This window comes from Sinocyclocheilus anshuiensis, unplaced genomic scaffold (assembly GCF_001515605.1).
Source record: "Sinocyclocheilus anshuiensis isolate Anshui unplaced genomic scaffold, SAMN03320099.WGS_v1.1 scaffold2630, whole genome shotgun sequence".
NCBI classification, from domain to species: domain Eukaryota; kingdom Metazoa; phylum Chordata; class Actinopteri; order Cypriniformes; family Cyprinidae; genus Sinocyclocheilus; species Sinocyclocheilus anshuiensis.
In genome coordinates, this window is record NW_015537938.1 from 345,476 (window position 1) to 362,337 (window position 16,862).

The window sequence follows — 16,862 nt, forward strand, 5'->3', positions numbered from 1 at the left end:
CCGTTTGGACACATAACTTATCAAATTGTGTGGCTTATGGAAGAAACATGTGCTATTACTTCTTTAAGTTGTAGGACTTCATTTATTTATTTATTTTTTGCCTGGTGGTCGATAATACACAGGGGAAAAAAACAGCATAGACCTACATTAATCTTATCTCTGAAGCAAAACACCACATAGCAACCACCCAGAACAACCAAGCAACAAGCTAAAACATTAGAACTCATAAAATCAGAAATCAGAACACCTTTACAACCAAACAGCAACATCCTGGAAACCCAAAGCACCCATTTGCATAGGCGAGACGAGTTTTCTTTAGGGAAAAAGTAACTTAGTCAAGCATACTGTTTTAAAGCTTTAGGTTATCCACTAGTAACCTCTGAACTCTGACCTAGGCGATGGCATCCAGGGTCACAGCTCTTATTTAACAGATGCCTATTACCAGGGTCACAGCAAGGTAACAACAACACTCATTTAAAACAAAGACGGTTTCATGTAGAGCTGCTGTAGATCTGGATGAATTGGGTGGAGGGATGACAGACGTAAGGCAATGAGAATGAAATGTAGCCAATGTATGCATATTTTGTTTCTGTGTGCTTGCTAGAGTAACTTGGTCCATGACCTCAAACTTTTTGTCCTCGGTTAGCAAACAGTTATGAGTTATGAAGACTAGCGTGTGTGTGAGTCAGACTCCTCTGTTTACTGTATGCTTGTGGCAGGTCTGGGTCTACTGACCACATCTGGAGTTTTAACAGCATGACACAGCGGCGACTGTGAATAGAGTCTTTATGCCGAGAGAAAGAGAGCAACAGAAAGTATGTTGGAGGAGAAATCCAGCTAAACAGAAGTAACAAACAGAAAACTGCAGGAGCTGCAGAGAACAAAACAAGAAAGGGTAATTAGAGGATTAAAGCTAATGAAAAAGGAAGAATGACAAAGATGAATGAGAAACATAAGGAGAAAGGCAACAGAGTGAAAACCAGAGTGATTTACCCGTTTGCAGCCGTGGTCCTCTATCCGATCGTCAGACTTCTGTGCTGGTTTCTTACAGATCGAGGGCAGCGAGTAATTACATGGACTATCGTTCCAGCGGCCCTCCTACAAACACACACACATACTGTATAATGAGGGGTTATCATTATGAAGCTGCCATAAATTTAGACTTTTAGGATCACTGACTTAATTACAAGTATAAAGGAAAGCAGATTCATATCCATTAACATCATTCTGACAATTGAAAAGGGATAAGGTTTGCTACAAAACACACTTGGCATTAACTCACCGTACCTTTAACTCAATCCACACAAAACCTCTCAAAAACATGTCTGGCTATTTCACCCTAAAATTATACTTTTGTCATGATTTGTTTTTTTAAATGTATTTTTTGCAATATTTTCTTGACAAGCTCGTTCTACACTATCGATTAAAAGTTTGGGGTTCGACTATGCTAAAGTCACTCATGCTTATTTTAAGTCTGTGTTTATTTAAAAAACAGTAATACTGTAAAATATTATTACAATTTAAAACAACTGTTTTCTATTTTCATCTATTTCTGAATGTAATTTTTTCCTGTGATGGCAAAGTTGAATTTTCAGCAGCCATAACTAAAGTCTTCAGTGTCACATGATCCTTCAGAAATCATTCTAATAAGCTGATTTGATACTCAAGAAACATTTCTTATTACTATTAATGTTGAAAAGAGTTGTGCTGCTTAAAATTTTTGCTGAAAGCATGATAGATTAATTTCAGGATTCTTTGATGAATAGAAAGTCTAAAAGAACAGAATTTATTTCAAATAGAAATCTTTGGTAAAATTATAAATGTTTTACTATCATTTTCAATCAATGTAATGTGAATAAATATATTCATTTATTTTAAAATTCATTCTGCATTTCTCCTCTTCTATAGCTTGTTTCCTAAAGTAGCCGTCAAATAAACCTGTATTTTTTGGCTCCTTAACAAATTGCTTTTGCTCCTCTTGTGTTCTTTGCTTTGAATAAAAGTGTCTGCTAAATGCATAAATGTAAATGAATTATATCTCAAGTGAATTATATCACAAACCAAATGTGTGCTATTAAAAAAGAAAAAAAAACTTACTGATCCCAAACTTTTGAACTATATATATTTATATTTATATATACTCACAGGCCCCCAGATGGTGACACAATCCTCATTTACATTTCGAAAATTGTTGGGCTCAAATGGATGCCAGTAAGTGAAGATGACTGGAGTGCGATCCGTCCATTCAAAGTTCATCTGCATAGCTGTATCATGTAGACCAATCCATAACTCCTCTATATCTAAAAGACAGGAAGATGAGTCTGAAACATTGCAGAGATTTTGCCAAATGATATAAAATATTAAGACTTGTTGCCAGAGAATATATCTTGAATTAAGTTTACTTTTACCCCATTGGCAAATTGTGTTATTTATCAAATTGAATGAGGTTTATGCTCAAGAAAAAGAAAAAAGCAGTTTCTGTTTTTACTGGAAAAACAAAAATACTGATAAAGCAAACGTGTTTCTGTACATTTATGAATAGGCATTTATTTGCATGTGTATACCTTTCTTCATATGCTTAGTGATGAATTCAAGCTCTGGGAGGGTGTGGACACTAACGAGGTTAGCCTCCATCTTTTGACACATTTTGTGGGCAGAGCTCCAGTCCAGGTTGTCTGAGTTCAACCTATAGCAGCCCGCCTGGAAGTTTTGCCAGCCTACATCACACTGGTACCGCCCATCATCTGCCCAGGAGTCTGTTTCACACACAGACACAGGTGAGATCCTCAAGACCGAACCAGACTTTCAGGTACATCAGCAGAATCTAAAAGCTAAAAACTTCTCGGCTTGCTGAAAAACATGCAATTTTGGGGCAAGATACTCAAATTGCATGGCTGGGCCAGACAAGGTTTACCTCTGAAATAAATCAAGTCATTTTCAATCATTTAAAGTATAAGTGTAAGCAGTGGTAACATTACTCTGTACATTTATATGTGAACCACAAGCCAAAAATGTGCACACACACACACCGCACACATACCTGTGGTGAAGGGGTCGAGTGTGGCATTGGGCCGTTTCTTGCAAATGTAAGGCAGAGCCACTGAACAGTCCCGGTTGTGCCAGCGACCCTGAGCATCGGTGCTGATCACTCCACAGTTTTCCTCCTCGTCATAGCTTGGCATTTCTACAACACACACATCCGTGACACAAATCAGATAAAAATACATCCTTCCTAATGCAAATGAGCTCTAAGAACACTGACAGCAGAAAAAATTTGAAAAAGTCTTAATGTAAAATAGTGTTTTATATGTAAGAAAAAAATATACAGTCAGCTACAGTATACTGATTCAATGTCCAAGTGGGTGTGGTTATAGGAGGGTGGGGCTGTAAGGGGTGTGGCCTCACCTGTTTCCCAGTTTAGATATTTGAGAGGGGCGGAGTCAGCCCACTGCCAGCCTCCATTGAGATCTAAATCATTCAGGCCCATCCACAGGGTGGCGCTGTACCCAGTTAGCAAACCTACAGTACACACAGACTTTATAAACACATTCCACTGAGTTTTAAACAAATATGAGAGCAGCAATTTCTGCCTTGTTTGTTCTGCATTTACCAGAACCCTTTAATTTTAATCCCTTTGCAAAACAAATCATTTTTAATGTAATGAATATAACCATGTTTATATCCCTCCATCTCTCACCATTGATAAAGATTTGTTCCTCTACTTTAGTGATGCTGAGCAGGTCCGCTCCCTGCTGTTGGCAGCTGGTCCGTGCTTCACTCCAGGACAGCGTGGCCTGAAAGTTAAACTGGTAACAGTTATCCATCAAAGGGTTTATGTCCCAAAACGTCTCACAGTCAGTACCTTTGGAAAGAGAGAGAGATGCATTTTAGTAAGCAGGAAGATGTGCTCTATGATGTACAGTAGTCTCACATTCCAGCTTCCAGACAGTGAAAGAACGTTCTGAATTTAACAGGTCAGCTCTATGAGTGACGTGAGCAGCATCAGCTGGATTCACTCACTCTTCACTGGGCAGAAGCCCCAGCGTTGGTCCTTTCCGTAATCATGAGTAGTGGCACACCAGTTAAAGCCATCCTCCCTGCCCACGCTGGTGCAGCTGTGGAACCACTGGCCATCGTACAGGAAGGGGAAGTAGCATGGGCTGCCGTGAGAGTTTCCTTGGATGGTGTAGATTTCTATGGAGAAGAAGAGACAGAGAAACATATAAGATACCTAACTTCTAGAAGGAATTCATGATTACCAGGGAAGACAGATAATGATAAATACATAGTTTTAACATGGATACAAACATCTGCCAAATTAATAAATGTAAATGTAGGAGAGGAGAGGGAGTATTTTATGAAGAACAAAACAGATGTACATTTTATTGCTGTCTACTGCTTTTATGTGTGTTTTAGTATCAGTAGTCCATTCCACCATAATAAAGCAGTTATCCCAGAGGTAACAATGCAAACCTGGCAGTTATGGGTGAAAACTGCTTTTCATTTGGTCAGACTGTGGCCGGACATAACTGTACATAATGCTTCTATACCGTATAATAGCTTTTTTTATAATAGTTTCTAAAACCACTTCAGTTGTGCATTGTCATGCTAACTTACCCAAGAAAAAACATGGATATAGTCATTAGACAGAAACAATGATTTTCATTTTATAGACAGAAGGATAGAAAAGACAGATGAACAGACAGATAGAACAATGGATAAATAGAATGAACAACAGTAGACAGACAGAAAAATAGATTTATTTAGTCATTTGGCAGACGCTTTTATCCAAAGCATAAAGATATAAAGACAACAATAAATAGAACAAACAAACAGCCAATAGATAGACAGGCACAAATATGTACGGACGGACAGACAGACAGACAGACAGACAGATAGATAGATAGATGCAGTGCAATATATGATAATTGATAGTCAGTTCATGTCTATGTGAAACTTCTGCCTCTCTTCCTGAACTCTGTTACCCCTCCTCTCTCCTTCCCTCTTTGCATTTTCACACTTTCTTCCTCTCAGTTGCCTCTCGGTTGGAATGCAGCTGTTACTATAGAAACCCCTGGGCATTCTGTCTGACTGTACAGATTAGCTCTCAGTCTACATAGAGGGAAAACGTGAGGGGGGGAGGTGTATACTAAGACAAAAAGAGAGATAACTATATAGGAAAAACAGAGAGCTGTCTGATGTCTGGTCTGCTGCAGCTGTAGTTCAGAGCTGTGGAAAAGTAGGACACATACACACATCCAAAAACTTCACTCTCAGCTGAACTTCAGAACTTATGCAGTTCCATTCTTGTTTGCACAAACATACACACACAAACAAAAGCATAAAAACAGCTCTGTGCTGGCACATATCAGTGTCAACTTTCTGTCAGGAGCTCTCCAGAAGCGACTCTCGCAGAGAACACGAAACACAGAGGTGAGAGGAAAGAGAGGGGAGGAATATGTGCTGTTGAGCATCTGCTTCTGAAAGAGTTTAACAGTTCCGGTTTCAATTCAATTGCCATTCCACCTACTGATTCTGGTTCCTTAACGAATCCGTTGACAATTTCTGATAGTTTTATTCTTTAAAATACTTTTTACATTTTTTTTTTCAACTGCTTACACACAAAATCTTTACTTGTCACACATTTTCTGAAACCTGACACTCAAACACCAGAACCACACACCAAATCTGCAAAACCACACACTAATTATCAGCCTTTGACTCAGTTTTCAATTTCATAAAACACTTTTTGCAAAACACAACACACAATTCCAACACAATATATAACACACAAAAATCTAATCAAAATGCCACACTAATTCATCAGTGCCTCACACTAAACCCTCACATGTGCAAACACTCATTGCTTTACTTAAAACTAACCAATCATGGCTTTAGAATAGGCCTATAAATACACATCTACACAACTACACATGGTTGATGTATTTCTTTTCTTTCATTTTGTGTAGAACTGTATTCACAACCACAAATGCTGACAGTAAAAAAAAAGTTTGGTTTCCATCTTGCTTTTGTGTTTGCCATGAATTTTTCAACATCTCTCTGCCAATTACCTTCAATCTTGTACAGAAATGTACATAGGAGCTCATGAAAGAAGAGCTTTAGGTTTTGAATAACTGTGTATATATATATACAAAAATATACAATTATGGCAAAGGTGTTTGCAACGTAAGACAAATGTTTGCTTTTGAGATGTGTTTGTGATAATTTGAATGCAGTGCTTCATTTTGCAAGAGATCCGAGGCATTTTGCATTTTTTGTGTGCAATTCTTGGATTTGAGTGTAAAGTTTTGAAAAAAGAGGCAAAGTTTTGAAAATGTGTGCAAACAGTTAGTGCAAGCAACTGTAAGCCCCCAATAACTATGTATACTACACAAACATGCTATCAAAATAATGTTCAGTAAAATATTTTAATATTAATACAATAATTGTAAATAAAATATCATTGTATTCCAATTAAATTATGTTATAAATGTGTATAACAATTAATATAATAATATTTTTAATTAAAATTTAATTTTATTGTAACTAAATTCTGTTCTGAATGTGTAACATTTAATATAACAATATTCATTACATTCAGTGATGAAGAAAATATTTTAATGTGTCTAAATACTGTTCTGAATTTGTATATAGATTAAATATAATAGTATTTTATTGTAAAGTATCATTCTGTGCTGAATGTGTATCTAAATGTGTATAACTATGCACAGTCATATAAACAACCAGTTAGTTTAAATACTAATTTAAAAGGATAGTTCACCCAAAAATGAAATTTCTGTCATTAATTACTCATCCTCATGTCATTTCAAACCCGTAAAAACCTTTGTTCATCTTCAGAACACAAATCCAGATATTTTTGATGAAACCTGCGAGCTTTCTGACCCTCCATAGACAGCAACACAACTGACACCTTCAAGGCTCAGAAAGGTAGTAAGGAAGTCGATAAAATAGTCCATGTGACATGTCCTTACAAACAACTTCCTTGCTACCTTTCTGGGCCTTGAAGGTGCCAGTTACTGTCTATGCAGGGTCAGAAAGCTCTCGGATTTCATCAAAAATATCTTACTTTGTGATCCGAAGATGAATGAAGGTCTTACAGGTTTGGAACGACATGAGGGTGAGTAATTAATGACAGAATTTTCATTTTGGGGTGAACTATCCCTTTAAGTCTTAAGTACACATAAACCGATAACTCATGAGGTGGAGAAGGATTCATTCAAAAGAATTGGCTCATAAGAGTCATTTGTTCATGAATCGGACTATAGTGGTCTTGTCATATGCTTGTTTTTGCATGCAACCAGCGAAGACAATGCTGTAGAAAGAGGTTGTCGAATTATTGTCTTTTTGTATTATTTTGTGACACCCGGTATCCCATCACATGTAATGCAATCTCACCACCGAGCCGAAACATCACTTGCATCTAGCATTCAGTAGCATCAAAGCACACCCGCTAAATAACAGTGCAGGAAACACTCTCAAGAGTATTTTTGTACATTGCTCCATCAACATTGGCAGATGAATGCAAACATTCAAGAAACGTTAACATAACCAAACGTCATGAAATTTAAAAAAATGTAATGGATCTTAGCCTACTATAAAACCATTCTAAAACTAGGGTTAGAATGGCCTCCACTCTACCTGCGTTTAAATCTTGTCTAAAAACTCATCTTTTTACTTTGGCATTTATTAATTGATTTCGTTATAGTCATGTTATGTGTATTTGACATTATGCTATTAATATTTTACTTATTGTATTTGTGCTATTGACAGTGTACAGCACTTTGGTTGGCTTTTAGCTGTTTTTAAATGTGCTTTAGAAATAAACTTGAACTTGAAAACCACAATGTCCATTAGTAATGTTAAATAAATGAAACCTAGTCCTTCTGAAAGAACTTCCGCAGCATTACAAAAAAATCCTCAGTCATTGAGAACTAACTAAACCACAAATGAACTACTTTGGAGCAATTAATGGCTGTGATTTCAGAACTAAATTAGTCACTATGAGACAGACTGCCTGATGGGACTCAGACTGAGAGACGACTGGGCCTCAGCACAGTATACAAACACTGGCCAGACTTTTTAATTGGCTTCTTTTTTGGTGAGTAGCCAATCAGGACAAATTTAGAGTTGCCCTTGGCAAAAAACATCCACACGCGGAAAACCCTAGTCTAAATATCACTGAGGTCCAAAAGACATGTGGCCTAGCTTAAACATCGGACTACCTTCCTTGCCCTTTTTTTTTAATCAATCTTTTCTTGATCCTTTTCTCCTTTCTTCTTTCCATAATCGTTAATTTCTCTATTTTCAATGACACTGCATCAATGAGTAAATGAATAAATAAATATGTGTGACAGCAACAAAAACAAGTGGTAGGACATTTGTTGATTGCTTGGTTTCTTATTGGATCTTATTGGTCCACATAGCTGTACTCTACCCTTCAAAAGTTTGTTGTTCTTTTGTTTTATTTTTTCTAAAAAATTAATGCTTTTATTCAGCAAAGACTCATTAAATCGATCACAAGAGACAGTAAAGACATAATGATGTTACAAAATATTTCAATTTTAAATAAATGCTGCTCTTTTGAACTTTCTAGCCATCATGGAATCCTAAAATAAATGCATCATGGTTTCCACAGAAAAATTAAGCAGCACAACTGTTTTCAACAAACACTGTTTTTACAGTACAGTATTATGACAAAATAATGCAGCGTTGGTGAGCATACAAGACTTTTTTTTAAAAACATTAAAACATCTTACCAACCCCAAACTTCTGAAAGGTAATGTATATTAAACATCAAATAAATGCTGACTGGATGCAATTCCCTTTAGTGTGGATGGGCAAATTACTGATATTGTGTAACTGTGAGAAAGAGAGAAAGGAACAACAACTTTGAATGTGCTGACCTCGGTATGACTTGGCGCAAAGGTCTTGATTGTCATAGACTCGCCACAGAGACTTTTGGGAGGGGGATCTTGCAGGCGGGGAGCCGGCGGCCGAGACATTGCCGGTGTTGAGGAGTAATTTAGGGGAGGGCAAGTAATTCTCAAGTATCTCCAAGAACTTGCTGCAGCTCCAGGTCCAGCGCACTCGCGGAGGCTCGTAGTCGCAGCGAAACACGCCCAGTGGTGACTTGTCGCCAAATGTGCTCACGTTGCCCGTGGTGATGCCCAGGCAGAGGGAGGAGCCAATGTTGAAGAGCCGCCCCCTGGTCACCCATTTCCACAGCTGGGCGTCACCCTTGCAGGAAGAAGCGAGGTAGAGCATGTGATCTCGTACCCCCAGGCAGCCCTGCGCTCCCTCGTGGAAAAACGCAAAAGTGTCCGATTCATCCGTATGTGCTGTTGCAGAAAGAGAGAGAGAGAGAGAAGTTATTTACCTGACACAGACATACTGTACAAGAGAAATCTGATAACCCTGAAATCGTAAATATGGAAACTCATTAAGGTTTGATTCCAGCCTAGACATTTACAAAGGTTTTTCATGATTTTACACACCATTAAACCAAATGACTGATCATACAGAGACAATTTCCATCAAACTCTCAATGTCATGTGACCAAAACTGTTTTTGACTCAGCTATTTTCATAGTATATTATTACAGCAGTAGAATAAGCAAACCCCTTTTGATTCTCTTTCACCCACTCAAGCAGTTCTTATCCAACACAAGCAAAGCACAAATCCTGTTCAAACAATCCCACAAAACGCTTGTATGTGCTTTGACTTGCCTCAGTTGTAAAACAGTGATTTAATTACAGGTGAAAATTAAATCTGCAGTTTCATGTTATCATATTCTGTATGTGTGGCTTTCATAATGGCTGCTCTCTATGGTATGATATGGCCTGCAATTGGAACTTTTCATCTGTTTTTTGTTTTTTGTTTTTTTATCTCTGCATGCTTTGGTTTTGGAACACATCATATGTCTGACTGCAAATAGATAGTAATTTACAAAAACAAAAGAGAAAAGCCCAACAGAAACTGCCATGAGAGAATGCAGACATTGGCAATATTCCTCTTTTGTGTGAGCACACACATTTATCCCGGTTTCATCATAACTGCACCCATCAGTGGCTTGTGGTGCAGGTCTTCTATGTCTTCTATATACATTATTAATTATAAAATTAATAATTTGTTTTAAGAATTCTCTTATGCTCATCAAGGCTGCATTTTATTATCAAAATACAGTAAAACAGTAATATTGTGAATTATTGTTACTATTTCTTTTATTGTTTCTATTTGAATATATTTTAAAATATAATTTATTCCTGTGACGCAAAGCTGAATTTTCAGCATAATTACTCCAGTCTTCAGTGTCACATGATCCTTCAGAAATCATTATGATATGATGATTTGCTGCTCTTTTCATTATCAATGTTGAAAACGTGGAAACAGCTGTGCTCCTTAATATGTTCTCATGATTCATTGATGATTATAAAGTTCAAAAGAACTTAATTCCTTTGTAACATTATAAATGTCTCCACTTGCACTTTTGATCAATTTAATGCATCCTTGCTGAATAAATATATTAATGTCACATCAAAATCGTAAGTTTTATTACTATAAGATATAGCAATAAATAACTACTCAAGAATAATAATTTATAGTACATTTGATTTTAACATGACTGAAAGTGATGATATCTGAATGGATGAGTTATATATGTTTACATATTTCATCCATTTTTATTGGTTTAACCTGTTCAGATGATTTTTAGACCGTTTGCAAACATAATAGGCTGCATTAACCTGTTGTCAAGTTAATTACTGGTGCCAAACTTTATTTACTAGTGTCCCTGAGTTTAATCTCATATTTCGCAATATTTGTTTTGTTTTTGTACTGTCGATTATTTTCTTAGGCACTTCCTTTCCTTGCCTTCTTAGAAAAAATACACTATAAAGCTGCAACCAGATACTCATAGCACAGTAAGAATAAAAACATATATTGGTATTTGACTAGGTATATGTGGTTTAGTGAGAGAAGGACAGGCAAAAGAGATGGCTAGGAGGAGAGTCAAGCAGAAGGCAGAAGAGCCAAACACCAGTCTGGTTTCTTTTTATACTTCCATTCTGCTTTTCTCTCTCTTTATCTGTCTCTCTCATACACCCTCTCATTCCTGCATGGGGGAATGCAAGGTTACAACCACAACGTCAGAGAGAAAGAAAATCAGAGCAAAAGAAAGAGACAGAAAAAAGAGCCTGAAGAAAGACCCGAGAGAAACACAGCTGTGTTTCCAAACAGAGCAGGGAAATGGGAAATGGGATCAATCCAAAAACAAACAGGACCTTCTCTACTTTGAAAACAAAACAGAGACAGAAAGTTGACTGAGACCCTGGGAGACTTTCTGAACATCAATGCTCAAACATATATTTCCATAAGTAAGCATGCTGTCAAAAATGTTAAGAAGTTCTGTAACAATGTCAAATAAAGTAAATCAGTGTTATGTAAAGGTAAATATGCAGTGGCTCCGAAAAAGAATTTAAACAGTTTTTACCAGGATCTGGCAACAGAACATGGAAAATCCAAGATCAAGTTTTTAACTAGTGAGATGTAAAATAACAAGAGTTGAAAATGTGAACAAATGTAACTAGGACAATTCTTTCCATGAGGTCCTGATTCCACTTATTAATGACGCGCAATCCGTGACAAACCGGGATTAAAACAAGTCTTTCCATCTTCCTGCAGAACAGCAGAAGAATTTGAGGGCATCATGTGATCTGAGTGAGTCATATAATTGGTGGAGGTAAGGCCCTGGGGAGACATATTTCAGGAGGAAGGATGGTACAGACATGCTTCTTCACACAAACATCAAAGAGTTTCTCTCCACTTCTGACAGATAAAGGGCAAAGCAAGCTCAGGCATTTCATGAGCATCATCTTAATACCTTCATTATAAACCAAGGCTTTACTTAAATGACTAATTGCGGGCGTTTCAATAAAAACAAAAAGATGAATGACAGTGTTTCAGTCTAATAATTTATGATCCACCTTCTGATGATGAGGTCAGTTTTTAATTTCATCAGGTCAGGAAGACATTTTCAGATTTTGTCTGAAACATATATATATATATATATATATATATATATTAGCATTAAATCAGCCACTCTGCACATAGGCTGCTAGAAAACCAATATAAGTCAAACAACACTAATCAGAACATTGCTAATTGATAACAACAATTGGTTATTGCCTGGGGTGGAATACCATTATCGTAGCAATTTCTCCTGTGTGTGTTAGCCTGCAGCTCTGAGTTGGTGTTTGTGTGGTAACTGTTTCAGATGGCAAGTATTGAATCAGGCCTGTTTTAACAGTGCCTAGGCCCACTTTAAACCTTAAGAAAACAATTAATCGGAGACATTCCACAGTCTCCGATGCAGAGACAAATTTCGCCCACACTAGTCATATCAATGTCATCATCAGCATTATGTAATCAGTGATCGCAAAAACAAGTTCGTTTAGCTGCGCAGCCTCATCCGTGCCATGGGATGTTCTCATCTCTACCATCCGGAAGAAGGTGGTTCAGGAGCATTCGTGCCAAAACCACAGGCTGAAAAATGTTCCTTCCTGTAAGCTGTCAGCCTACTCAATAACTGTCCGGCAAGCTTCTAATGGATGGTATTCTTTCTCTCAGTGCTCTAACATCACTTCAGACAAATCACCCATAGCCATTCATTTCTCTTTAATCACACAACCACTGCTGACCTGCAGACACTTTACATTACAATCTGTCTATTTTTTATTCATTTATCACAGCATGCTCTTTAATGTATTATTTACGGACATCCTATGGCAGTTGTCATGGGATTTGTTTCTGTTCTGTTTTATGTTATGCAGTAGTTCTGGAAGTAAGTCGTCATTTAGCAGATGCTTTTATTCAAAGCAAAGATTCTCTTGCAGCAACCTTGTTTTAAGTAACTTACCTTGCTCACGGGCATAATGATGATAGCTCTTCTTTTATGAATATGTAGCTGTAAGTGTCTTTATTATTATTATTATTATTAAACAAATTATAATAATAATAATGTTTTTTCAATTAATTAATTTGACCTATATTTATTTGAACATGCATATATATATACAGTGGTGTGAAAAAGTGCTGGCCCCCTTCCTGATTTCTTATTTTTTTGCATGTTTGTCACACTTTAATGTTTCAGATCATCAAACAAATTTAAATATTAGTCAAAGATAACACAAGTAAACACAACATGCAGTTTTTAAATGAAGGTTTTTTTTATTAAGGGAAAACAAAATCCAAAACTACATGGCCCTGTGTGAAGAAGTGTTTGCCCCCCTGTTAAAACTGTGGTTTATCACACCTGAGTTCAGTGGCCAACACTTTTTCACACCACTGTACACTTATACAATACAATGCCAAATAAGATGTAGCTACACAAAATTGTGAGAATGCAGAAGACATTTATTTTACATGCTTATTTAACCAAAATGAATGACTGATTTATCAGGACATGGTTAAATTATCAGTCAGATTGTCTATTTTATAGACAACACTTATTTTGATAAAACAGCTATTTAAAACTTTTAAAAACCACGGTTCTTTAATTGACATATGGTTCCATGAAGAACCTTCAACATCCACAGAACCTTTCCAGAGCACAAAAGCTTCTTTATGGTGGAAAAAAGTTCTTTAGATTCTTCAAAGGTTCTTCCAAAAGCTGTTCACTGAAAGGCTTTTTAAAGAACCAAAATGGTTCTTCTGTAGGATCACTGCAAAAAAACCCTTTTTGAACTTTTATTTTTAGGAGTGTACTTCTGTACGTTTTTCAAATCTACTATCGCCAACATATTACAAACTGGTCGATGGCTTTGGAATTTGGGGTGTAAATCCCCATGAAAAATACAAAGGATACCAGAAAATGGAAAAGGCAGAAGAAACAGGCGCTCAGTGGGGGGGACTCCACTCCATGAAAGGGTGTGTGAGCTTGGTCATGTGGTGGTATGTGGTTTTCCTGAACCCTGATTACCAAAGCTAAACATTTATTATCATGACAGATGCATTTTTGTTTCTCCCTTCCCCTTTTTGGAGGAGGGTAATGAGTAAGGGATATGAGAGAGAGAGAGAGAGAGAGAGAGAGAGAGAGAGAGAGAGAGAGAGAGAGAGAGATAGGGGCAGGAAGGTAACAAGCCAGCTGGGAGATGGAGGAAAAAAAGGAGTGAGGGAGCAAAAGGAAGGGTGCAGAGAGAGGTCAGGGTTTTGTATAGATGATCCTTTTATTCTGTAAACACAGAGATTGACCAACACACAGGAAATTCCGGCCAGTATTTGTTTCTCGGCTCCCGTTACTGAGCCCTTAACCTAGCCAGAGCTGTGACCTGAGATCCAACCCCAACTGAGACAGAAACAGATATAATATTGGGTCTGCTCCCAGTTTTTTACTGTGCTGGCATGTTTGTGACACACAAAATTTAAAAAAGCATCATCAATTAAAAAAAAAAAAAAAGCTAAAGCTAGAGAAAAAGCTAAAAAGATGCAAAAAAATAATGATATTACAACAACAATAATAAATTCCAAATATTAAAACAATTACTTAATATTTTTTATTTTAAAGTGTCAATGGGCCAAAAAGCACTTATATTAAATATATAATTAAAGCATTGAATGATCAGTAGAAAGGTGCTAAATTGTAATTGTATTGTATTTAATTTCTGTTACCAAAATGTGCATGCCGATTAAAATATAAAAACGGCAAAATTTATAGAAAAAAAAAAAGATAATGACAGACTGGGTAACCAGATTCTAAATTGAGCATTACATTTTAAATATTAGGCCTACATAATAATACAATATTTTGATGATGAAAATAGCCTATCAAATTTTTAGTCATTGAAATTATTTAATTAAAAAAGATCTACTACAAAATTGAAAACCGATTCAGTAGATCATGTTGTTGTGATTAAACAAAACGCTCAAGTCCTGAGGTGACACTGGCAACTACAGCATTTTGCGTCAGGTCTTTGGTGACGTATTTTTAGCTTGCTCAACAACACTGCTCTGTTCTTCTAAACTTTTTTTCTTTTTAATAAGGCTGTGACAGTCCCTGACACTGAGGTGCAAAAACCTATCCGGTCTCTGCTGGACTGTGAAGTTGAGCGAAGCACTAAAAACTATACAAGACCACCGAGACGTAGACAGCCCTCAGCTGCGGCTCGTTATTGTGTAACCGGATATATTTAGGGCACATCTGCTTACGGGGTGAGAATCAAGCGCTTGAGAACACAGGTTAACAGAACAGTGAGAAACCTAGAACATGCTTCTGCAAACAAGCATAACGACTGGCCCTTTATAACGAAAAATGTCCCTTCGACCACTAAAGTTGCACTATAAAACATAAAAGCTGTGCTGATGGTGCTGCGTCTGTGAACGAGTTTCCTGAACGAATCTTTGAACGAAGCAGTCTCCTTACGTTCATACACTGACTAGTTCACAAACTCTCCCTTTTAAAGCAAGTACTTCTTATCTGTTCTGAATATATACAGTATGAGCAAATATCATTAGAGTGCGAACTATAAATAAGCATATTGTTTGTTAAGAAAATGAACCAAGAAATGAACCAAGTGTCTTATTTCTATAGTTTGTTGGAAGAAAGTATGCAGCTGACACAGCTTGCAACACATGTTGCGCTTTTGTTTAAACACCATTTTTTTACCCGAGTTTCGTCTTTTATACTTTAACCAGGTAAGTTAACAAAGCTTCCAGTCATTAAAAACATCATGTTTATAATGAATCATTCAAATCAACCATTCAATGACTCAAAAATACCACGCAAAAGCTCGCCACCTATTGGCGTAACTACGTAACCTGCAGAAAGTATCAACAAAGTGAGTTCTCTTAGTGAATCGATTCAAATGATCCGAGCCACTGGAACGAATCAATAGCCCCAGCACAGCACCAGCGCTCGCACTCCCCTCCCCCGGTCTCTATTCCTCTTCTCACATCTGGTTCCACTCAAGAGTTTGGACTTTCGTGGCATTCCTCCACATCACAGTGCAGCCGGAGCCAACATAACACAACAGCACCCCAAATAAAACTAAGCCTCACATTATTAGTATTATTTTTAAATCGCATAACACGTCTATAAATCATGACAACAAAGCAGACAGAAAAAGGCATAACGAAATAAAAGTGATAATGAAGCGTAAATGTTTTCCTACCTGAGTGCACGGTGCTCCGCTCCAGGCTTAATAGTAGAAATAAATATACAGTGCATCTGCAAGCATTTATCCACGCGCGACTCCAACAGCCCTCCCGGTGCCCGCCACCGTGCTGATGCATGCCCGCGGAAAGGTGAAACGGAGAGAAAAAGAGGATTTCCCTCTTTCCCGCAGAAAGAGAAGCAGGAACGGTGAAGAACAGACGGGCTTCGAGAGTGTCAGTGTCGCTGTGTGCGTGGACTGTGATGAGCTCAGAGTGAATGAGAGGGGCAGACCGCTCACTTTCACTGCACACGTCCCAGGAAAGTGAAGCAGAAGAAGGCGGAGAAATGAGTTTGAATGACTACCCGATACCCGGGATAAGTGTCCAGGACTGAGAATTTACCAGAAGTTCGCAACTCTTTGCTCGGAGGGAAGAGAAGCACGACATTGCTCATTGTTTGTGTAGCCTATATTTCAGCACTAGCAAGCTATACTTGGGGAAAGAAACAGCTGTAGTCTCCTCTGACAAAATCAAGTAAATATTCTACCCTGCCTGTTTTCTGAAGTTGGCGCATGAAGTTAGACTAATAACACATAAAATGTTTTAAAGACCAATAGTTTTCATACACTTTCAAAACAATGCATATAAACATATGACACTCCACAAATACCTACAATCTATGCTAGGGCCTAAAA

At 37.4% G+C, this 16,862-nt stretch overlaps 1 protein-coding gene across 1 annotated transcript in view; it reads right to left on the reverse strand.

Moving 5' to 3' along the window:
* Positions 1-16,447, reverse strand: part of LOC107660711 (C-type mannose receptor 2-like) — a 29,133-nt gene extending 12,686 nt beyond the window's left edge. The window contains exons 1-9 of the mRNA XM_016450108.1: positions 16,185-16,447; positions 8,925-9,359; positions 4,021-4,194; positions 3,698-3,862; positions 3,406-3,519; positions 3,041-3,184; positions 2,565-2,756; positions 2,146-2,300; positions 994-1,098 (exon numbers count right to left, since the gene is read on the reverse strand). Of these exons, the coding sequence (XP_016305594.1) occupies positions 994-1,098; positions 2,146-2,300; positions 2,565-2,756; positions 3,041-3,184; positions 3,406-3,519; positions 3,698-3,862; positions 4,021-4,194; positions 8,925-9,359; positions 16,185-16,305 (1,605 nt within the window). The 5' untranslated portion in view covers positions 16,306-16,447. The remainder of the gene's footprint in view (positions 1-993; positions 1,099-2,145; positions 2,301-2,564; positions 2,757-3,040; positions 3,185-3,405; positions 3,520-3,697; positions 3,863-4,020; positions 4,195-8,924; positions 9,360-16,184) is intronic.
* Positions 16,448-16,862: the final 415 nt, after the last annotated feature.